This window comes from Aristolochia californica, unplaced genomic scaffold (assembly GCF_029961685.1).
Source record: "Aristolochia californica isolate CCGP_79_NKW_82.1479 unplaced genomic scaffold, dmAriCali1.0.hap1 SCAF_4, whole genome shotgun sequence".
Classification (NCBI taxonomy): domain Eukaryota; kingdom Viridiplantae; phylum Streptophyta; class Magnoliopsida; order Piperales; family Aristolochiaceae; genus Aristolochia; species Aristolochia californica.
In genome coordinates this window covers 43,246,674-43,270,142 of record NW_027182103.1, presented here as the reverse complement: position 1 = coordinate 43,270,142, position 23,469 = coordinate 43,246,674, and the positions used below count along the sequence as shown (strand labels likewise).

General features: G+C 38.7%; 4 protein-coding genes across 5 annotated transcripts; 3 read left to right on the top strand and 1 right to left on the bottom strand.

Moving 5' to 3' along the window:
* The first annotated feature begins 31 nt into the window (after positions 1-31).
* LOC137964037 (putative glucose-6-phosphate 1-epimerase) lies at positions 32-3,435 on the top strand. The gene is made up of 8 exons (XM_068811302.1): positions 32-898; positions 1,127-1,201; positions 1,304-1,360; positions 1,447-1,610; positions 2,177-2,311; positions 2,471-2,573; positions 2,780-2,879; positions 3,035-3,435. Exons 1-8 carry the CDS (start codon positions 788-790, stop codon positions 3,226-3,228), a joined length of 939 nt encoding a protein of 312 aa, XP_068667403.1. The 5' UTR covers positions 32-787; the 3' UTR covers positions 3,229-3,435.
* Positions 3,436-5,307: 1,872 nt separating this feature from the next.
* LOC137963028 (uncharacterized) lies at positions 5,308-9,592 on the bottom strand. Of its 2 annotated transcripts, none has more exons than XM_068810207.1 (4): positions 9,049-9,592; positions 7,881-7,915; positions 6,090-7,718; positions 5,308-6,001 (listed from the first exon to the last, which is right to left on the bottom strand). In XM_068810207.1, the coding sequence occupies exons 1-4, from the start codon at positions 9,096-9,098 to the stop codon at positions 5,595-5,597; spliced, it is 2,121 nt and encodes a 706-aa protein (XP_068666308.1). In that variant the 5' UTR covers positions 9,099-9,592; the 3' UTR covers positions 5,308-5,594. The 2 variants fall into 2 exon arrangements, with proteins under 2 accessions (XP_068666308.1, XP_068666309.1); XM_068810208.1 differs by having other exon boundaries at positions 9,464-9,592.
* A 3,511-nt stretch (positions 9,593-13,103) lies between these two features.
* Positions 13,104-17,992, top strand: LOC137962277 (probable inactive receptor kinase At4g23740). Its single transcript, XM_068809054.1, has 3 exons — positions 13,104-13,222; positions 13,349-15,172; positions 17,207-17,992. Exons 2-3 carry the CDS (start codon positions 13,936-13,938, stop codon positions 17,812-17,814), a joined length of 1,845 nt encoding a protein of 614 aa, XP_068665155.1. The 5' UTR covers positions 13,104-13,222; positions 13,349-13,935; the 3' UTR covers positions 17,815-17,992.
* A 665-nt stretch (positions 17,993-18,657) lies between these two features.
* Positions 18,658-23,469, top strand: LOC137962466 (ubiquitin-conjugating enzyme E2-17 kDa). The gene is made up of 5 exons (XM_068809345.1): positions 18,658-18,765; positions 18,853-18,929; positions 20,730-20,857; positions 22,431-22,535; positions 23,149-23,469. The coding sequence occupies exons 2-5, from the start codon at positions 18,860-18,862 to the stop codon at positions 23,290-23,292; spliced, it is 447 nt and encodes a 148-aa protein (XP_068665446.1). The 5' UTR covers positions 18,658-18,765; positions 18,853-18,859; the 3' UTR covers positions 23,293-23,469.

Sequence of the window (23,469 nt, the reverse complement as noted above, 5' to 3'; positions counted from 1 at the left end):
CAAAAACTGAAGACCGTTCCGTCAGATATTTCTTATGATTCAACAGCTTTGCCGGGCTAGCCTTTTTAAGCTACGCTTATGGCCTTCTTTCTGGGTTATTTATTTATTTCTCGATAAATCTTGCTGGTTAAAGCCTCCCTGTGACGCTGTTCCCCTGTCGTGCATGTATCTCATTTTGATTTCTCTTCCTCATTTCTTTCCTAGGAACAGGTCTGGAGACCGTGTCGGAGGGTGGGCGGGCTGGCAGGCGAGGGAGTTTTCATGATAAACAGAGCTGTCGCGACATGTAGGAGGTTTTTTGGTGTTGGTCTTTTGAAGTAGGTTTAGCGGAAGTTGTATTTTACGTGCCGTGGAGAGGATTCACGACAAACCCGGTTCCCAGAGTTCCCTTTTTCTGAATTGGGTTTTATGATTTCGTAGTAAACGAGTGAGATTTGGGGTTCAATTTTGATCCATTCGACAAGTTTTTTTGTAATTATCGTTACTTGAGGTCCAGTGTAGTGCTTTTCATGCATCGGTGTCTTGTGAAGCTCGAGGTTTCGCTTCAGGTGATTTTGTGAGATGGGAAGAAGGGAAAGTTAGATGGTGGATAGCTTTTGGTTTCCCATTCACGAGAATAAGAGCCCTATCACAAGAAAGGTGTTGGGTAGTTCTGAGTCTCAACTATAACAATGAATGACACTTTGTTTTACGAGTGGAGACGGTCTAACTGAGAAGCGTCTGAGGGAGTGAAGAGCTCAGCTAATTGTTCTCTTTCGTTCCTTTTTCTGGACCTAGAATTCCAGAGATGGGTCACTCGTCGCCAATTTGGGATCAAAGAGCTGCAGTAGAAGTGACGAAGGACTGGAATGGAATCGATCAGCTCACACTTAGAGTGCCACATGGTGCTTCTGCTCGGGTAGATACTTCACTCTTTATTTTATGTTTTTATTTTTAAAAAGTGCTTCTGATTGATTCTGTAGTGTCGATGTTGTCTGTAGACTGGGCAATGTAGAGTGTTAAATTATGAGGTGTGATGGAAAAGTGAGAAAAAGAAGAGGCTTGTGAGGCTGGATTACTGTTATCTTTCTAGTTCTTTTTCTCTAGCTTCTATTTTCTTCTGATAAAATTTCTTTTCAAAATGCAGGTTAGCTTGCACGGTGGGCAGGTTATTTCTTGGAGGAATGATCGCGGGGAAGAACTCCTCTTCACAAGTAGCAAGGTGATATATTGCTGCTCTTCCTTGCCTATTACTTAGCAGTCAAGTGTGCAAGATTGCAAGATGTGTGCTGCTTATCTAATAAATACTTAAACCCAATTCCAGGCAATCCTGAAGCCACCAAAAGCCTTGCGAGGAGGCATTCCCATATGTTTCCCACAGGTGACTTCCAATCTTGCCACAAATATGTTTTCACATCAATTGCTGATGTTTTACATCTGATCAATTATACCGTTATGTTCTTGAAGTTTGGAAATTGTGGATCCCTGGAGCAACAAGGGTTTGCAAGGAACAAAATTTGGACAATTGACAACGATCCACCACCTCTTCATCCAAATGACAACAACAGCAAAGTATTTATTGACTTGCTTCTTAAACCATCTGAAGAAGACCTCAAATTCTGGCCCCATTGGTAGTTTTTTTTCAATAGCTTTGGTTTGGGCTCGTTGCTTGTAGGAAACTACTTGTCATCCTTGTTTCTTGGATTTTAACTGTTGTCTTTATCTTGAATAAGAGCTTGCAGATATTTTTATTTTCAAAGTAGGTTCTAATTATGTCAAAAAAAATAGAACAATTAGAACTAAATTTGAGACTTTTTGTAGGTAGATTAGAAAAAAGTAATCAAGAATGTATATCTTAAAAAAGAGTCAACAGGCTCCCAGTTTTGCTAGCCCTCAATTTTCCTTAAATAAGATGGTGAAGCTTGTTTTTGTTTTCAGTCAGTCTTGCTTCAGCTTGAATTCAAATATTTTATTTGCCTCTTCAAAGGCTTGACCATGTGAGAACTTGGTAAATGTCAATCTGTATTCCCATTAGAAAATAAGTCAGAATCTGCTTGTGTCATTTGGATGTCATTTTTAGTGTATATGTGGTAGATTTTATTTGCATCAACTGCCTTCTGATTTTATCATTTATATCTATTATTTGCTGGAATGTTACATTCTAACTAAGGAGGGACAAGTGTGTATGCCTTTTCAGTTTTGAGTTCCGACTGAGAGTCTCTCTTTCATTGGATGGAGATCTTTCATTGATATCACGCATTAGGAATATTGACAGCAAGCCATTCAGCTTCTCCTTTGCTTATCACACGTATCTTTCGGTTTCAGACATTAGGTAATGGATTTTCTCATTTTGTCCAAATCCAAACTCCTTTCTCCGGTAAACTAAAAAGTAGAAGCAATTGTTTTATCTAGTGGCATTTTCTTTTTTTCCCCTTCACATGAAGAATCCAATGGCACCAATCTTACAAATACATCATCTGCTTATCAACAGTGAAATTCGGATTGAAGGATTGGAGACACTGGATTACCTAGACAACCTTTGCCAGCGAGAACGCTTCACAGAACAAGGAGATGCCATCACATTTGAATCTGAGGTTAGGAGCTGATTCAAAGCTGCTACATTTGCAGAAATTGACAAATAAACCTTTGAAAAAATGCCGAAATCCAAATACTGAATGACATTGCATTTGTTTCCTAATTAATTCTACACATAGTCCATGCCCATCTAGTAGTTTCTTATCAGTGATGCTTTTAATATCGAATAGGGGAACTAGGTTCACTAGATGTGTCTGATGTGCAGGTAGATCGAGTGTACCTTTCTGCTCCCAACCTTATAGCTGTCCTTGACCATGAAAAGAAGAGAACTTTTGTTATAAGAAAGGAAGGACTGCCAGATATCGGTAAGAGATTTGAGCCCCTTCTCCCATCTTTATTTCAGTTGAGAAGTTTCTTCATGGCTGTAAAAGATACACATTTGCTCAAATGTGTCCGACTTACCATATTATATGAGAGGTTTCTCATTAACTAATGCAGTGATTAATCATACTATTTGCAGTGGTATGGAACCCATGGGAGAAGAAATCCAAATCCATGATAGACTTCAGAGATGAGGAGTACAAACAGATGCTTTGTGTTGATGGAGCTGCAAACGAGAAGCCGATCACTCTGAAGTCAGGTGAGGAGTGGACTGGCCGACTCGAGCTCTCTGCAGTGCCCTCTAGCTACTGCAGTGAGAGGTTTGATTGCTGAGGAGATGGTCTTTGAGGGTGAAGCAGACTATGACGGTCAAGTCCACCTGTAGCTTTAAAATTGTGTTTGCCGTTTGTTTTATCTAGTCAGGGAATGGGATATAGGAATGTTGAATTCACAGAAAGGTTGTCTGTAATCCAGTGCAATTCGAATGACCTTATGCAAGACATGTGCAGCAGCTGTTGTTATCAATTACTTCTTATTAAAGCAGAGGCCTTCCACTTAGAAGCCTAATCTGAAGGGCATGCAGTGATCTAATTTTCTTACACAGTTGTTTCTTCCCTGCAACTTGTCAGAGTACTAATACGCAACAATGCCTCTTAATCTCTGATACCAGTATTTCCGCGATATAGATCTGTGAAGCAGCATGGTCTAGACTCTAAACCCTTCCAGTAATTGGGCCGTGCAGAGTTTCTTCCAGCAATTATTGTTCTTTGTGGACCTGAATGGAACAATAAAGGAGAACAATTAGAGAGACCAGTGGAGACAAAGATGACATATCTGATGAAAGCTAGAAATTAATGAATATTTAGAGGAAAAACCTTTCAGGAAGAAAACAAAGCTTTTTTTTCCCTTGGATCTTCGATGTGATTATGACAGCATTCTATCTGTGAAAAGGATTTAGAAAAGAGGTATGTAAAGGATACCTGCAACTTGATAAAAGCACAGTCGAGTACAAATCATTTCTATTTACTAAAAAACCATTGCCACTGCATTGCTCTTCCTTGCACTCTGGACACGAGAATGAATTCTTAAGGGGAAAAGTACCTGAAGAAAATCTTGATATAAGAAAGGAGTAGGTGTCAGAGCAAACACAGGCAGTAGTTTGGAAAAATACCTCCATTGAGACTGAAAATCTCATTGGCTACTTGTTAAGAGTCAAGGAAATGAAAGAGTTTTCTTGCATGAGTTGTCTCACTTACTTCTAACACACTAATAAATCAATTATGGCTAAATTTGCATGTTTAAAATAGTAAAAACGACTTGAAGTCCACCCAAGTGTAGATGCACCCAACAACCTTAGCCATTAGATCCAATATCTAACAGCTTCAATATCATTCTTTTCATCTTCTACGTTTTTTTCCCATTCAGTATAATTCATGATTTATGTTGATTTCAGTTTATTTTCTAAAACTTGAATGTAAAATGGAGATATGGAACATCATAAATATAAATAAAGAGGATGCCTTTAATATTTCAGCTTATAAACCAATGGAAAGATCCTACTGAAATAAATATAGGAAAAAGCTAGCCTGAGTGATGAAGTTTTGACACCATAAGATGACAAAATACTTTCCAACAACAAAACCAATAAATCTGGAAGAATACCATTATTGAACAGTATCATGGGAAAGAAGGCAAGTAAGAACTAGAATGGCTAGAGAGAACAGCACCAATGCTGGAGCAAACATTTGGGAAAAGACATTTTCTTTTACCGTTATCACCATAGACGAATCAGGAGTCCAATTCAACTATTTCAGGGTAGAGTAAATGAATCCCGGTCCCCCATTCTGATCTGTCATCTCAGAGATCCATGGTTAGCTTGGCCTTTCTGGAAGTCCTACATCCACAACTTATACTCATATTGTTTCCAGGCTTCCTCAGTTTCATGCCAAATCATCAGCCAAAGTCAACACAACCCTTCTCAGGGATGCATTATTGAGTCTCTGTTCAAATCATCTCAAAAGGCTCTCTTTTTTTCTCATCTACTGCTGCCACTTTGAATTGTTTTCTCACAAAACATAGCAATAAAAGATATGACCAATATACTGTTCAGAAGATTATTTAATTTGACCTCTTCAACTGAAATTTGTTGCCAGCTTATGATTTTGACCAACAAGGCGTAAAATATTAATAACTGTTAAATAGTTTTTTCCTTGTCAAAATCGTTTCACATAACTTTTGACATTTTGATAGTTTCTTCTGAAATAGACACAAACTTCACCAAGAGAACTAAACACCCAAAGTGCCAACAGTCACATTGCTGAGAAGCTAAGAAAAGCAATAATTTCCTCCATAGTAAAAAAATCCATACTAGCCAATCAAATATAAAAATTTTAGCTTCCTTTTTATCTTTGATCTGCCACAAGAAAGGTCTCAGCATTTACACTTCCTACATACACATAAAAGATCAAGAAGTTCAATGCCAACCACATGTTGGATTTGGCTCAAACACACAAAAGGATAATAAGTAATTTCCTACCTCATTGGAGGGCATTTCCTCATTAAGGGAATGCATAGCTGAAAACTACATATTTTCACATAATTTTGATGCTCTAGTGATACAGGCTGCCAGTTTCACCTACCTAACAAATTAATGAAAAAGAAAAGTACAAAACTACACATGTTAAATGAGCAATATACAATCACAAACCAAACATATGGTTGGTTGGACCAAATATAGCACTGGTAAATTGTCTTGTATTCAAATCGCCACCATCCAAAGCAGAACCAAACTGATCAAGCCACTGAGTTGGGTTTGTGTTATCTGCCTCTTCAACCCAATCTGAAGTCATATCAATGTCATCAACTATGATTGGATCAATATCTGAAGGGTTCCCTTTTGCCCTGCTTGCCAGTTTAAGATTGTAGTTTATATATAAGAGTTCATTTAATGTTTCTTTCTCTAGCTTATTTCGCTTTTCAGAGGGAATCTGTTGGGATGTGCTCCAATTCCTCTCAAAAGTAGAAGCACTACATACTTGACTAAGAATCCTAACTGCAACTCTTTGTAGCCCTGGTGCCGAATCTCCATATTGTTCCCACCATAACCCTGCATTTGCAAACATATGACGTGTATTTTGAGTAAATATTGACAATTGTTTCTCATGTAATGTTCCAGAATGTGTAGAGGTGAGTACCTGGTGAGATTGTGTTGCGTGATTCTCGAGCCAGGTTGCATCCAAACATCCCCTGTGCCTTCTTAAATGCAAATATTTGCATAGTAATATCCTGCCTTGATTCTGGTGTTGGCAATAATTTCTCTAAAACAGCTAAAAACTCTTCCTTAATAAGCCCCAGAAATTTAATCTCTTGATTATATTGAATGCATGGATTTAGAAAAGCTGCAGCAGCATGCAGGGGTGAATGGAGCTGATTTTGCCATCTCATATCAACAATGTCTAAAAATGTCTTACACTTACTCTCATCCATTATGTAGTACGTCCTTATAGATTCCTTGGCTTTAGTCATTGCTTCATAGATAAATCCTACAGCAGGTTTCCCTCCAGCAACATCCCTCAATACTTTCAGTAGTGGCTCTGAAACAGCCACTAGTTCCTCAATGGACCTCCAAAAATCTCCATCCTCAAGAATTTCAGTACTTGAAATGCTTTGGGCTTTATTAGCATATGACGAAGAAGAGTACTCTGGGCTATTGAACATGTGTTTTAACCTTAATCTATGCTTCAACATGGACTGCAAGGTGAGGAAAGTAGAGGCAGCCTTTGTAATACTAGTTCGGACAAGTTCCTGGCCCCCTGTGTATTTTCTCATTAGATCCAAAACCCACATGTTGTTATATATAAACCTGGAAATAGATTGGGCTCGTAATATACATCTGTTGACCCATTCAATCTTAGAGAAATCTTCCAAGATCAAGTTCAAGCAGTGAGAAGCACAGGGCGATAAGAAGATTGAGCTGTAATTTTGCATGATGTGATTTCCTACTCCAACATAGTTCAGAGCATTATCCATGATAATTTGCACCACATTTTCTGGACCAAAATCTTGAATGACTGAATCAAATAAGTCAGCCATATATTTTGTGTTCTTGAAGTAAGTTGATGCATCAACTGATCTGTGAAAGAAGGTCCCAGAGGGCGAGGAAACCAAGAAGTTTATTAAGGCTCTTGATTTAATATCAGTCCATGTATCAGCAATTATAGTACAACCTGCTGTGGCCCACTCTCTCTCTATTTCTTTGGACTGTTGGCTGACTTCGGATTTGATCCTCTGCAACCATGTAGTCCTCAGAGTGTCAGATGACGGGCCCCTGAATCCCAATCCACTCTTGGCTACTGCATCGATCATTAGCTGATAGGATGAAGAGCGTGCAACACTGAAGTCCAGCTTGTTTTCGAAAAAGAAAAGAGCAATGCTTCTCTCTGCGTTTTCTCTATCATATGATGGGTGAGGACCAGATGGTGGACCAGATGAGAAAAGCTTTGCAATTGGAGATGGTGTCTCAATGGCCATTAGGTTTCTACTGGTTGGCATATTTCCAGGAGATTTCACTTCAACTAGTCTTTGCTTCCTAGAACTAGCCTCTTCCTTTCCCTCCTCTTTTAATGCTATTATGGCTCTCACTCTGTCAGTTACATCATCTTTTACTTTGCTACATGGATGAACACCTTTGCTAGGCAATCTAGATAAATGGTGTTTCAATCGGCTAATTCCCCCATTCAAAACTCTCTGACAAAATTTACATCTAACCTTGTTTCCTTCCAACTTCTCACAGTATTCCCAACAGACATCCTTCTCTCGAACCACTGCACAAAATGTAAATGACAGGAACTCATATACCCTTCTAAGGAGAGTAAGTTTTTCAAGTGACCTTCTCAAAACAAAAATATGCAAGCAACAAAGAATAGTTCAACTTTAATAAAATAAAATAAAACAAAACAAAACAAAACAAAAACTAGAGAACTTACTGATGAAGAATATCAGATCAAGTTTCCTTGATGACCTACAAGACATTAGATAAAAATCAATTGGTAAGGAAAACCTATAAATTATAGTTCTTCTCATACCGGCTACAGTATAACTAACATAAAACTTTCTCAAGGAGTGCCTTCTTCTTTTGATACAAAATTGTCTCTACAACAAATACAATGATTCTGTTGGGAAAATAATTTACACTCTTAAATAGGTAAAAGCTCTAAACTTGTAGGCTGCAAACATTAAAGTAAACCCACTAAACAATTTACATGAGAAGGATGACACACATTAGGATGGCCTGATGCTCAACACAGAAGTTTACAAAATTCAGGAAGTCTCTTCAGTAGATAATCGTCATAATTCAACACTAGGAACAAAGACTCTAGAAAATATGTTCTCTTCCTTTAGCAAATTCCATTTTCATCTACTCATTGACAAAATTGATCTACATCAAAAGGATAGAATCATAAGAGATTTTTTGCCATACTAACAGAGGCCTTTGACTATGGCAATCTATAACACATCAATGATCTTGATCCTTTACCATCCCCACATTGTCTTTCATTTTATGTCTCTTCTCTGACAGCTCCTCTATGCTCACTTCTCGATTCCTTCAGGCCTTGACATCTAAGTCAGGAAAAGTTCTATTGGTCTCTTGTTTGTACTTCCCGTTTGATACAACACATATTCCTTATAGAAGCAGAATGAAAAAACCACAACAAGCCAAAAAAAATTCACAACAACTTTGATCTTTCTCCTTTTTTCAGTTATTGTTTCTATCATACTTTTAAATGTGTATTAACTTTATTTTATTACAAATAGAAAGAGAAATTATAGGGGGAAGAGAAACAAAAAGGATGTGTACTACTTCACACACAGAAACCTTCTTTACAGCCCTAAGCTGGTCATCTTGAGATGAATGAGATTCAGAGCAAATTCAGGTCACATTGCAAGTAACATATTAAAACAGCAAATAGTTTCCAAGTTAACTACTTGTTTTTAAGTAGCTCTAAGTTGATTACTTGCATAAAAAAAAAAAAAAACTTATACGGTGCGTCTCTATATTAGAAGCCCTTTTCTTTGATGTACACCGTAGGTTTTGGTCTGGCTGCTTCGTCATAAATTAAAGTTTCATCTGAAGTTATGAGTCTCCACTCATACCCTTGATTACCAATACCATAAACCCACTGAACGGCATCACTCCTAAGCATCGCATCGCTACAATGTTACGAGCTCCTTCTTGTAAACTAAGTATTCGAGAATATTCTTCTCTTTTTCGGACCCGAAAGCACTCCCCAGTCTATCTGTTGCCTTCTTGAAAACTTGCTTTGGCAATTTAAGTGCTTCAAAAGAACACAGTATCATACTTCTCAACATTTCAGTTAGAGAAGGATAGAGTCTTGGAAGTTGCTACATATCAGGTTTAAAAGAGAAACAAAACTATTCCCAAGAAATTTCGCGTTCACGAAATTGAGTGCCGACTGTAGAAATGCCCTTTCTGAGCAACCCCAAAAATTTCACACACAACACCAGCAAAGCAGCGAATGCTTGAAAATCAAATTAATCTGCCCAGTACCAGCAGGAATTGCAGAGGAATGTTGAGCATTTACACTCCGCAAAACGTAAAAAGAGAAAATAAGTAAAAACAAAAAACAAAAAGAGATAGAGAGAGAGAGAGAGAGAGAGAGAGAGAGAACAACGAAGAAAAGACAGGATATAACGGATCGACCTGGAAGTTGGGAGAAGAAGAGATGGAGGATGGATTTTCTCAATTCTCAGACAGGAGATGGAGCTATAGAACAAATATCGCGAGATATCGATGTAGATCTTTAGGGTTCTCAGCCAGGCTACGTTTTTTAATCTCTTTTCGTTTTTCCATCATATAAAGTATTTTTGCTTCGACAGCCTGTAACGCGAGATATTGACGAGATATTGCGTATATGTGGCATTTGTCGAAACGTGATAATCGTCTCATCCTCTAAATCTACACTCACAGGTAGGGAGCTCGTTCTCACTCCCTCAGTCCTAATATTTGCTGAAGCTGCCATGGCATAGAATCAGAGTCGTACAAGATCCAACTGAATCAACGACCCTGATTATGTCAACTATAAGAGAGGGGCACGTTGCAAGGTTCCACTTTGAAGTGTAATCGTAACTTTGTTGCTTTGTCTATCTACTAGAGACAATGATCTTCTGTGACAAGTTCTAAAAGAGAATCGAGAGCCAAACCATCCAAAGGGAGGCACGAGCTGACTTTATACCTCTAAAGCTAACCAGTACAAATTATTAGTGTTTGGGCGGTCAGGGCTGATTCCGGTCGGTCGAATAAGTTGTTGCTCTTTATTATCCGATACACCCCCTAAATTAACCGATGTCAATGCCTATTGACTTTTCTTAGAGCAGTCACTTTCTTAGAATTACGTTTCACGTAGACACAAACCCCAATGCCATCATCATCTTAATATTTAAAGTCTTATTGGCCAATAATAATAAAACACAACCGGTGGTTAAGTATTGACTTAGCAAAACTTAAAATGATTATCCACCCATGACACACGTATTAGTATGCATGCTGGATTTGTTAACCTAACTCCAATTAGGACCAACACGTGGGAACCCGTTATAATCCAACTTTTTTAGCATAATAATATTTTTTAGTAAAAGCTATCACCATTATTCACCAAGACGAGTTGTTTCTCCTTAGTCCAGTGAGTCAGAGTTCCATTTCAGAAGTAAGACACACGAACCCATTGTTAGAACGTAGGGGTGGCATCGAGCCAAGTTGAGTTTGAATCTGTCTATGTTGAAGTTCGAGTTGAGCTTAGTCTCGAGTCTAAAATTGTTATCGAACTCGAGCCTAATAATTTTAACCGAGTTCGAGCCGAGCTCGAGCTTCAACATTCATTTAAAACTTTTAAAAAATTATATGTCTTGAGTTCGAGCTCCAACATATATTTAAAACTTTTTAAAAAATACATGTCAAATAAATTGTATATAAAATTATACATACATTTTACATAAAATTGGGTATGACCTCTACTTAAAATTGAGCATAAGGGTAACATCGAATCCAGCTGAGTCTGAACCTACCTATGTTCGAGTTGAACTTGATTTAAAGATTTCAAACTTGAGCCAACCTAGTCTCGAGCCTAAAATTGTAATCGAGCTCATGCCTAATAATTTTAACCGAATTCGAGTTCGAGCTCGAGCTCTAACCGAGTTCAAAGTTAACCTATATTTAATACTCTACATAAAATATATGTCAAATAAATTATCTATAAAATTATGCATATATTTTTAAAAAAGAATGATAGGGAAAGTTTGGGATTGAATCTCAATAATAGATTAGAAGCCACCAATACTAATCTTTTTTACCCCAAATATTGTTTAACTTATTTTGTAATTTTTGAATCTGACCATAAATTTACTATGACTCCTTAATGCCCTGATTGAAATTTTATATTATAGGAAAAACATTAGAATTTTTTTTCCTAGGATACACATTTCCAAAAAAAACCTTTAAATAAAATCCTATTACTATTAGAGACTTACTAGAAAATTAAAAAAATATTTTAAAATTTTATTAGGGAAGTTAAATGGACATCTTATTGCCACTTCTAGGGAAATAAATAAAAATTAATAATCAATCTAATATATTACTATACTTATCGATAAATTTTTAATAAAATAAAATGTCAAACACAAAATTGCTATGAAAATTGCCCCATGCTAAAAGTATTATAACATCAACTGTCAAATACTTATTCAAAAATTTTCTATATAGTTTTCTAACCCATCTTGTCAAGAAAATCTTAATTAAAAATTCTAATTAGAAAAATATTTCCAAAAAACATGAGACACTAATGGTCTCTATATTTCTACTAAAAAAGTTTTTTTAATATTTATTTAAAAAACCACTAATAGTGTTTAGAAACGTATTTCTACTAAAATGTCTTTTCAATTTCTTTAAGAGCCATGAGAAAGGGACAAATTTTTTTTTTTTTTTACTTGTTTATGATCTCGCACGTGTGACTTTCACACGTGCGAAATCGTCGTGCGCATGGTTTTATGATCTCGCACATGTAATTTTCACACGTGTGAAATCAACTTCACACTGGGGAAATTATTTTCTCCCAACCTAGGTATCTCTATACTCTGGTTTTCTGTCGAGACGACGCAGAACGAAGGTGTGACGCCGATGAGGACCTGTCGTCGATGATGGAAGCAGCAGCGATGAAAACAGAGGTGATAGAAATAGAGGAGGTAAAGAAATTGGAGGAAAGGGGATATAGTAGCCTGCGAGGAGCTGTCGACGGCGACAAAGGTGGACAGGAGGGGTTCGATGTCCCCCCCCCCCCCCCCCTTCCAGCTCCCACTCCCATGAATCGTTAGTTAACGAACTGGCTCGTGAGTTTTTTGAGCCGAACCTTAATTCGGTCTCATTAACTCAAACTAGCTGATTTCAAATCTCAAACTTGAGCTCGAACTCAAGGGATACCGGATCGAACCCAGCAGAACATGTCACTGAACCTGTTCGAATATGGAGACCTTAAAGGTACATGGCGAGTGCGTCGGGAAATCAAAGTCAATATGGCGGCGATTTAACAAAATCGATAAATGCGGCACGTGCAGCGGTCAACAGCGGTGGTTACATATGCTAACCCCACTTTCAATTCAACTTGATTGCGATAGAATCCCGCTTTCATCTGTCACGGGACTTGTTGAATCTTCATTCATAAGAGATGAGAATGAAAATCTCACCAGAAACGTGCCAGACGAGCTGCTCGAGTGAGCTGGCCCACTCCCTCCCTAACTTGGCCAGACCAATTAGCCACGCCGTCCCTAGGACAAGTGCAACAAATGCGTGTTGAGATTGACGGTTTAATTTACAAACCAACCATACTCTTAGCAGTCTTTTTTGGTGTGACATTAGCAGGCTAGCAGGCTATACCCGCGGTTCGGTAGTGCTGAGTACCACAAAGAAAGGAGAAAAGCCAAAGAAAATAAAAATAATAAATCAAATAATCGACGGCCGGGAAAGTGGGAAACGCCAACGTCCAGGTATGTTTCGCTCCGTCTACGTTTCTTCTCTTTCCACTCGAGCGTCTCAATTCAAATTTGGCATTTCACCGTATAATTTGCAAGTTTTCAGAGTTTCCTCTGCGCTCTCCTATCTTTGCGCTGCACTTGCTTCGTCAAAATTTCATTTTCTTCTTTAGGTATACGTCTTTTCTCTTTTTTATGATTGAACCGTTTTTACTGGCAGGAGATGCTGTTCTTCAAAGCAAAATTCAGTCGGTGAAATCATTGTATCTGGCTTGCTTTTCGACTTGAAGTAACGTGCCTTTCTTATGATTCTTACGTGTTTTTCATCTGTTCGAGCTTCAAATGCGCTTCGTGGCTTTGCCATGGTATTGTTTCGTGGTTTTCATTTTTTTTTCTTTTTTTTTGTCTGCAACAGAGTCCTTTTACGAACGCAGATTGAGGAAAGTTTTTAGGTTCTTCTTCGCCGAGCAGATCTGACCATCATCACGAATCTGGTGGCTCTTTTGTCTCTGTTTTGTTTTTACTAGTAGCTTCTCCGAAGCTCATTTAAATGAGCTTGGAAGCTGCAGGTTCGTGTTTCAGAATCTAGCTCCAACTGAGATTGAAGTATCTTCTTCAGCTGGATCTGCTAGTGACTTTTAGTGCTACAGGGCCGACTCTGCACGCTTTTTAATCAGCTTCTCGAAGCAAGTCGATTTCGGCTGCGCCAAAGGTGAAATTGTAGACTTCTGGAAAAAAAGTTGAAAGGCAAAGTTCGTTCCGTGACGGAATTGTAGCGAAAGATACAGCTTATTTGACTGAAACGGACGACTTAATGCCTGCGAGTTTGTCTTTAAGAGACAGACTTCTCGGAAACGGCTCGTCTTTTAACGAGCAATGCTCGAAAAATGATGATGTTCACATTCTCTGCGATAGAACTTCAGTCGAGACCAGGTAGACTGAGTAGAGCTCCGAGGAATTGGTGCTGCTCCAGAAAATTAACTCCTTGATCCAATAAAAAAAATGGGCGCTTGTTCAGCTGTTTTTGTTGCGATTTTCGTAATCGGAGCGATTTTTCCGCATTCGGTCGCCGAGCCCATTGAAGACAAAAAAGCTCTACTCGAATTCGTCAAATCTCTCCCACACGGACGCGTCCTCAACTGGAAGGGAAACTCCACCGTCTGCAACAATTGGGTAGGAGTAAACTGCAGTTCCGACAACCGACGAATCATTGGCGTTCAATTGCCTGGAGTGGGATTGAATGGCCGTATCCCACCCAACACTCTCAGTCGTCTATCTGCTCTGCAGATTTTGAGTCTTAGGTCTAATGGCATAACAGGTCCTTTCCCGTCCGACTTGACAAAAATTAAGAGCCTTACCATTCTCTATCTGCAGTTCAACAACTTCTCAGGTTCATTACCCACCAACATATCTATTTGGAAAAATCTCACTGTAATTGACCTCTCCTTCAACGCCTTCAACGGCAGTATTCCATCTACAATCTCGAACTTGTCCCAACTTGTGTCGTTAAACCTCTCAAACAACTCGTTTTCGGGTGAAATACCTGACCTGCATCTCCCGAAGTTGCAACAACTAGACTTAGCCAACAACAGCCTTGGTGGAAGCATCCCAAAATCTTTACAAAGGTTTCCTAGTTCGTCATTTGTAGGTAACAATCTTTCAATTATAGCTCCACCACACTCGGTATCACCTCTGCTATCCCCTTTAGCTTCATCATCATTCAACAGAAGAAAGACGAAAAAGCTCGGACAATCGGCAATATTAGGAATTGTGGTGGGAGGATGCGTGGTAGTGTGTGTTGTATTGGCACTTTTGTTTATTGTTTGCTACTCGAAGAGGAAAAGTGGGAATGGGACTTCAAGTAAGATAGGAAAGAGGGGCGGATCACCCGACAAGATGGTTGGGGGGAGCCAGGACGAGAATAATAGGATTGTATTCTTTGAAGGGTGTCGTTATGCATTTGATTTGGAAGATTTGTTAAGAGCTTCTGCCGAGGTCCTTGGCAAGGGCACCTTTGGTACTGCATATAAGGCAGTTTTGGAGGATTCTACAACTGTTGTGGTGAAGAGGTTGAAAGAGGTCGGTACGGGGCAAAGGGAGTTTGAGCAACAGATGGAGATAGTGGGCCGAATGAAGCATGAGAATGTCGTTGAGCTGAGGGCCTATTACTACTCCAAGGATGAGAAACTCATGGTCTATGATTACTATAGCCAAGGAAGCGTGTCTGCTTTATTACATGGTATGTGTGCTGCTGGCAAGTTGTTTATTCGCTAAGCTATTTCTTTCTTCATTGTCGTATATTACTTCAGTGACCATGGACTTTCCTTTTTAACTATTTTGTCTGGTACATCGTACATATAACCAACCATACCATGCTGATTTCCACGTCTAGAAACTGATGTTATTATTTGCTTTTCTTTATCCTTTATATTGCATTCCGAGGTACTGGAAGAGTGTAGGAAGTGTAAGTGTTAAGAACACTATCAGTTTCAAGTGTTCATAAGTTTGATTTTTAAGGAACTTATATTGTCGCTGGCCTCTATTTGTTTTAAGAGATTACTTTTCATCTTTTTGTTTGTTTACCGTCATTATCTAAGTAAGAGTAGTAATATGGTTGCTTAGTATGAGATCTTAGCTTTATCACCCTGCATAGATATTATCAGAAATTATCAAATTTTCATTCTGGTGGAAATTAGGGAGTGACTAAAAAACTCGTGTTCAATTGGCCTAATGTGACACCTGAATTCTGGACTGTTTTTAGCTCATATTATGGACTTATCACTTTTGTCTTATACTTGGTGCTTGTTTTTGTTTTAGTTGCAGATGTCTTCTGCACATGTCAGTTTTTCATGCCTTACTGCTCATCCACCTTTCATTTTCCAAGCAATACTAGGACTTCATTATATTTTAATAAACATATTTAGTCGGGGTTGTAAACTCCAAAATTTAAGATCTGGATAATGGATGACTGAGTTATCAAACTGATATTTACTTAAAAAGAATGAAACAATGAAAATATTCTCATTCCTGTAAGCCGATTGCAATTAATGCTGAAAAAAAAAAAACGAATGAAAAGAAACATTAAGAAAGAGGGGATTGGTGAATAAGAAAGCCTACTGAATGTTAATTTAGTAGGTGAGTACTCTCATCCTTCTATCCTTTTTGCCAGGAGTGGTGGAACTTTGTGGAGCTGATACATCAACACCTGTTTTCATCGGTTTTTCTTTGATACCACATTTCCAGGGGACAATGGAACATTGTGGTGGCTGTGGAACTGTTTACTTATTGAAAAATAAAGAGTTGCTTGATTAGGAACCCCTTATAAGGGGTGAAACTTGGTGAATGATGCTAATGAATTGCTTGAAAGTTATGCACATGATCTTAAGAGTAAATGTATAACTGAGTTACTTTGAAATTGTTAACACATGACTTCCATAAAGTACTACCAACATTTTTAGGATGCTCTACTGTGCTTTTCAACCCATAAAAGGCTATCAAGCTTTCCTTAAACCATGGAGTCATTTTTCAAGTCGCCTTCTTAAGTACTATCTTACTGGTATACAGGGGAACTAAAAAGGAAGGTGAGTGGACTTTGAATGGTGAATCATGGGTCTAAAAGATGGTCCACTTCTTTTTGTAAGGGTTGGGTCTATAAGCTTAGGAAAGCAAACATAGACAAAACAGCATTATTCATAATTACATTTCCATGGTCGGTTTCTGATAATTATCATATACTAAGAAGAAGGGAGGGAGGCAGCCGTAAGATTTTCCTATGGACAAAATAAATGTCTCGTAGAAGAAAAGAATGTCACCAGAAAGAGTTATTAGTATCTATGGGAATTTGGTTCTAGTTACTGTGTTTGCAACACAATTGCAGCAGTATGACTTTTCATAGGACTATTCAAATATCTTATAGGGAAAAAGAATGCTCAGTTCGATTTACCATTTTCCTTTTGGAACTCCGTTTTGTTACTCTCAGTTGAGTCCCCTGGTGATCCTATTCTTTCTAAATTAGATGAAGTATATTAACAGATAATAGGCCAAAATGCAGGAGGATTCCTTTAGTTTAAGTCCAATGTGATAGAAGCAGTCTCTGACAATTATGAATGAGATGTGATGCTTCCATAAGATCATGGCACATAATCTAATTAACAAGTTCAAATTTACTTCTGAGCTGACGTGGTGTTCTCCTTACTGTGCACGATTCATGGTTTCAATAGTTCAATGTTTTGATTACTCTCTACCTTCTGTCTGATGTTTCTTTCTCCATCAGGCAACAGAGGTGAGGACAGGACTCCTTTGGATTGGGATACCAGACTAAAGATTGCACTTGGAGCAGCAAGAGGAGTGGCACACATCCATCTGCTGAATTCTGGAAAATTTGTCCATGGAAACATAAAAGCCTCCAACATATTCCTCAGCTCTGACAATTACGGTTGTGTCTCTGATGTTGGACTGACAAATCTAATGGGCGGCCCTGTTCCATTCTCACGTGCAGCTGGTTATCGAGCTCCAGAGTTGGTTGATGCCCGAAAGGTTTCTCAGGCGTCTGATGTGTACAGTATTGGGGTAGTCTTGCTTGAGCTCCTCACGGGGAAATCTCCTGTACAGTCCTCTGGAGGTGATGAGATAGTGCACTTGGTCCGCTGGGTTCAATCTGTCGTGAGAGAAGAGTGGACTGCTGAAGTGTTTGATCTGGAGCTAATGAGGTATCCAAACATAGAAGAGGAGTTAGTGGAGATGCTTCAGATAGCAATGTCGTGTGTGGTAAGAATGCCTGAGCAGAGGCCTAAAATGGCTGAAGTAGTGAAGATGATAGAGGATGTTAGGAGGGTTGACACTGGGAATAGACCCTCTTCAGAAGGCCAGTCGGTGGAATGATCCAGTGTAATTTGAATGTAGTGCTTCCTAATTCTTGAACTTGTTCTTCTTATTCTTGTTTGAGTGGTTCACGTCGTGGTAGACTTCAATGCTGCAGACGGTAGGCGTGAATCTTCAGCAGGGTTTGCTTTTTTCTTCTATGGGCTTTTAATCGATTTTTATGGAGTATTAGCTTTTTCGATGTGAGGCGGCCAAGGAGCCGTTTAACTGCCCGAGTGGATTCAGTTAAGGAATTGCAGGTCCCTTGGATCCACAATTCCACCCATTGGCATATATGCTTGCAAGTTGAAGCTGCAATCCTAAACGTAGCATGGAAGGCTGCTTGGCATAAAGAAAAGAAAATCATTTGAGATAAAATAATGAAGATAACAACGAAGAATGTATCCAACTTACCGATATTCTATCTGGGTGTACTGTTTGCTCCACTTTTTATCTTTGGCCCAAACGTAGATGACAATCCACAGAATATAGATAATGAAATGCTTTTCTGGCGTTACGGTGTTTGCCTCGTCAAGGGTAAATGTTAGTGGAATTACAGAACACAATTGGGCATAAGTTAAAAGACTTTTCTCTCTTTCTAATGAGTCCATGACAGCTTCTAACGTTTACTTTGCCCAGTTGCCCGTCTAACGCGTCGGCCCGATCACATCCATCGTTAGTCTGCGTCAAGCCGCGGGACAGACTTACGGGTGACGCGGATGCCCCCTAACAGCGCATGTTAGCAATGCCGGCCCGATCTGCGACTTCAACCACAGGTATACGATGTTCTTAGTCTAATCTACCATGCGCCGGATACACACGGCGCAGTCCAAGTTGATCGTCAAACATGGGCCGACGGAATCTGATTCTTTGTTAACAAAATCACATTTCGTAACGCGCTTCTTGCTCTCCGTTCCTCTCCAAACCTCCAAAGCCTTATATAAAGTCTAAGAAGATCGAATTGCTGCTCAGGTTTGCCCCATACTTTTGCTACGTATCTTCCCTCCTCACCTCCATTTCTTCCCCACTCGCTCTCACGTTCTAGGTTTTCGTAAATAGGGTTCTCATGGCGTCGAAAAGAATTTTGAAAGAACTCAAGGACCTTCAGAAAGATCCCCCAACGTCCTGCAGCGCTGGTATGCGTGGTTTCCTTCTTCGATTTAGGCTGGTGGCTTATGGCTATGCGGTTTCTTGCGTGATGATCTCCCTGTCTTTATCTTTTATTTTATCGGCAAATCATGACATTGTGATCGTCTGTTTTTTTTTTTTTTTTTTTTGCAATACTCAGCCTTTTTCTGTATTTTATGTTCTGCTCATGGGTTTATTTGATTGTGGTGTAAAATCCCGTTTAGTTGTCGATAGCCTTATGAATGTTTGATGTTCATCTTAGATTGTTGTGGTTTTTTTTGTTGTTTATGGCATCAAATATTCAATTTTTTGTGGCGTTAGAGGTGCCAATGTTGCGCGTGCTGGTTTCATTATTTCTGTTGGCCTTGATGTTTTCGTGTATGCTCTTGGGTAATGAAGGTCCAGGCTTTAAAAATGATTTCTATATTAAAGCTTCAAGTTTTGTATCGGACTCTACCATTATTATCCCATAAATGAATACAAAAATTTCTATCTCGTTCATGAAAGTCGAAGTGTTGTAAAGTTATCTATAATTTGCATGTACTTATTGATTTAACTACTGTTGTTAAATCTTATTGGAATTTTGAGAGTTAAGGAAAGTAATTGTCCTAAAACAGGAAGAGTGGGACCTGGACTGGCACGCTGGGAAGGCGGTGCCTCCTTAGCTAAAGCATTGGAAATAATATGAGCAGCTACTGATCAGTCACAAAGGTCTACCAATATCGACTGCTTCTTTATAAGCATGCTCTTGCTTCCAAGGAAGGGAGGACTTGCCTTTCAACCATCTCAAACAATAATAGAGATCCCCACATGTGGTGTTAACCTTATCTCTGAGTCCCCCCTTTGTGCCATTAACTTTGTCTGTTTTTTTTTTTTTTTTTTTTTCACAATGCCAATTTATAAGCCTACCCAATAGCCCCCCATTTTACACATCATGCATGTTGTGAGACACTTCTGAGTCAGACTTGAGTCCTACTGATATTTTCTGTTATGCATTCAATCTGTAAATAAGTTATCCATTTATATGTTTTCCTTCTTTTTGAAATGGTTGCATAAAAAATTAGATGTATATAAGAATTTCTATGATTTTTTTTGCGTGGGTTAGGTTGTTTCATTTTCTTGCCCAGCCAACTACTGTGGATTTATTGAGCTTGCCCTCAAGTTACATCAAATTTCTCACTCGAAAAGTTCCCTCATCCCAGTGTGTAATCCCCACCTTGCATCATTACCCATGCTTGGCCAAGCGATAGTAGATCATCCAAGTCGTCACATTTTATAAAACCTGAGTTTGTCTATCTGCTGTGATCAGTCTGCTTTCTATTTTGGTGTTGGAATTTTAATTTTTTTTAGGCCTTTTAACCTGAAAACAGCTGTTGCGGTTCTGATAATTATATTTCTGGGCTGCAGAATTACTCAAAACTTCATCACTGATGAGGAAAACTGCCTCAACTTTGTTTAGACTCCTGTTGCTGTCCTTTTCTTTTTAAAGTATTTTTGTTGATCTGAAATTCTGTTGGTTCTGTTGCACATGGATCATTCCGTTGTTGTAGTAACTCTTTGCCATGGTTTGAGAAATTGGAGGATTTTGCTTGTAAAGCTAATTTAGATGTGATAATCAATTGTTAAAGAAAATTCAGAAATGAATTGTTTAATAGGTCTGACTAGTTTTTTTTTTTTTTTTTTTTTGAGTTTGTGCTAACTTGTGTAAAAAGTTTGATATGTGTGGAATATGGACATATTGTCATAGATGAGCAATCCAACTCTTTTGCTGTTTGCACATTGACTTTGCTTATATTGTTATCTTTTAGGCCCTGTTGCGGAAGACATGTTTCATTGGCAAGCTACAATTATGGGCCCCCCAGACAGTCCTTATGCTGGAGGAGTCTTTCTAGTTACTATCCATTTCCCTCCAGACTATCCATTTAAGCCACCCAAGGTATCAGAGCTATACCCTAATGATCTTTTAATATTACTTAAGTTGAGATCTCCTGAGTCTTGGATCCATGTCCTATCTGAACTTTTGATCAAGACATGTCACAGTCATTGTGGGCTTTTATGAAGTTTGGAGGCATACATTCATCCGTTATTGCTCAGAGGAATTGTACCAATAACACGTCAGCTACTTTTTATCTGGGTGAAAGAAAGTATTAAGTCCTAGTATGATTTGGTAGTGCATTGTTTACTTCATGGTAGGCAAAATTAATTTATAACATTTATCTGATTGTATTTTTTTAAAAAAATTAGAAAATTCTGAATGTGTTTTTGCTAATGAGAAGAGAGGATACATCTAGCCAGGGTAATGGGCCCTGCACTTATGATACAAGAGGTAGGCAGCTCCTAACAGCAAGATGCTGAGGGAGGGACCTCCTTTTGCTACTTCAGCAGAAGCAGTATAGCTGACTGAAGTGTTTCTTTTTCTGTGACTTCGTCAAAGATGTAGCTCGACCACCAACAAGGGGGGTTGTTTTTTGACATCCATGAAAGTACTGCCACCTAATCCCCTTCAATCTCAACAGGGGCTAAGAAGTGATTGAACAATAGTTTAACACCTACAAAGATACTTTCATTTCAGGCTTCTACAGGAGAATCATGGACACCTACCTGGCCTGAGAAGGCAAGGAGGCTAACTTTTACTTATTTGAATCTTGGTTGGCTATATTCATTTGAAATAAATATACAATTACTGATGCAACAGTAAATCTACAACTGCAAAGAAGTTTCATATATGGGTCTTGACCCTGTGCATGAGTCCTGCCAGAATTTAACTCTTACATGGAGCCCAACTTGCATATAATATAGCCTTCTGTAAGCTTGAACCTTTGTACATGGGAGGGAATCCAAGAGGATTGTAAGGGTCTTCGTTTTGCAACCACTAGATGTTGAGAACCTTCATGGCCAACGGGGAAAGAGGATGCAGATGGATTTGCCTCCTGCCGTCTACATTAAAGTGTGTCGGTGGTGAGACAGGGATATAGAATATACAGGAAAATTAGTTACTATGGTTTCCCTAATACATTATATTAAAGTAATGTACCTCTTTATTTTTTCAAGGACATACTCCTGAAAATTTTGAATGGTTAGTTTATGCTAGTTCAAGCTGATTTGCGGTGATGTTTTAATTCACTTAGGAGTGACTGTTTCCTCCAACTAATGGTTCTGATTACGTGAGCAATAATAGAAGTGCTCAAGCCCGGGTGTTGTTGTTTCTTCATCTGAGTTCAAGCCTTGAGGCTGTAGCCTCAGCATTGTTTTTGCATTATCATGGGGGTTCTGTGGAATTTTTTAACATGCAAGGCCCAGGGTTCTGACCGTAATGTGTTTAATTGAGTATTATCATTTAGTCCATGGAGAAAGGTGTGATGTGAATGACATCTTGACAACATTTTCTCTCATAGACTAGGTTTTTTGTTTTAATCGTTTATATTGCTGTTTAGATCTTTTTGCAATAGTATTGTTTAAGTTTTGCTATTGTTGGTCAATGTGTCGAACTCTCTTCATGAATCGTGCAGGTTGCATTCAGGACAAAGGTTTTCCACCCAAACATTAACAGCAATGGCAGCATTTGCCTCGATATTTTGAAGGAGCAGTGGAGCCCTGCATTGACAATCTCTAAGGTCCATTCCTCATAGTTAGTTCTTGAAAGTCAGTAAATTATAATGAATGTCAATTAACCGAATGTATCACAGCTTGTTGTGCCTTTCCAAGCATTTTGGTGGCTTGCCCATGGGAGAACATCCAGTGGGCTCCACTAAATTACTCCTGTTATGCGAGCTGCTGGACGGAGCATGCTTTGGATAATCAATGTACCTCTTGACAACACCTAAATTGCTTAATTACTGTGAATCCGCCTTTCTTACTACAAAATAAAAGATGTGATTTTAAAGAAGGTTTATCTTAGATCAAAATAGTTGCAGTAATAGACGTATTAATGTAAATAGGCCTCCGGATATCTCTAAACTAATAACTGAAATTTCCGGCAATCTCTTCTTATTGCACAATTTTTTTTTTTTTTTTTGGGGGTTTGTCAGTTTATTATAAAATTTTGTAAGAAGTTGATTTTGGGGGAGAATTTCAGAACCATATTGATTGATGTTTGTATTCCGTCCGTGGGCATTTCTTGAATTTTATTTCAATGAAAAGGATAGGAGTTTTTTAAAGTGAAGGTTTCAAATATATTTTTTATCTGGTATTTAAGCGGATGGGATGGGCCCTTGTTTGCGTTTGCAGGTGCTGCTGTCAATCTGTTCTCTGTTGACGGATCCAAACCCGGATGATCCTCTAGTGCCAGAGATTGCTCACATGTACAAGACAGATCGAAGCAAATACGAGACAACCGCCAGGAGCTGGACCCAGAAGTATGCTATGGGATAAAGATTTGGGCTTATTAGCTTGTACGGAGGGACTCTTCTCCTTTATAAATTAGCTTCATCCTATGTAAGAACGAGAAGTGATGCACACCTCTACCTAGCAAGTAAGAGGCCTTCATCCTGCTCTCCAAAAACTCAATTGGTGCATTTGATTGCTTGTCTGGGAATTTCATTTGAACCA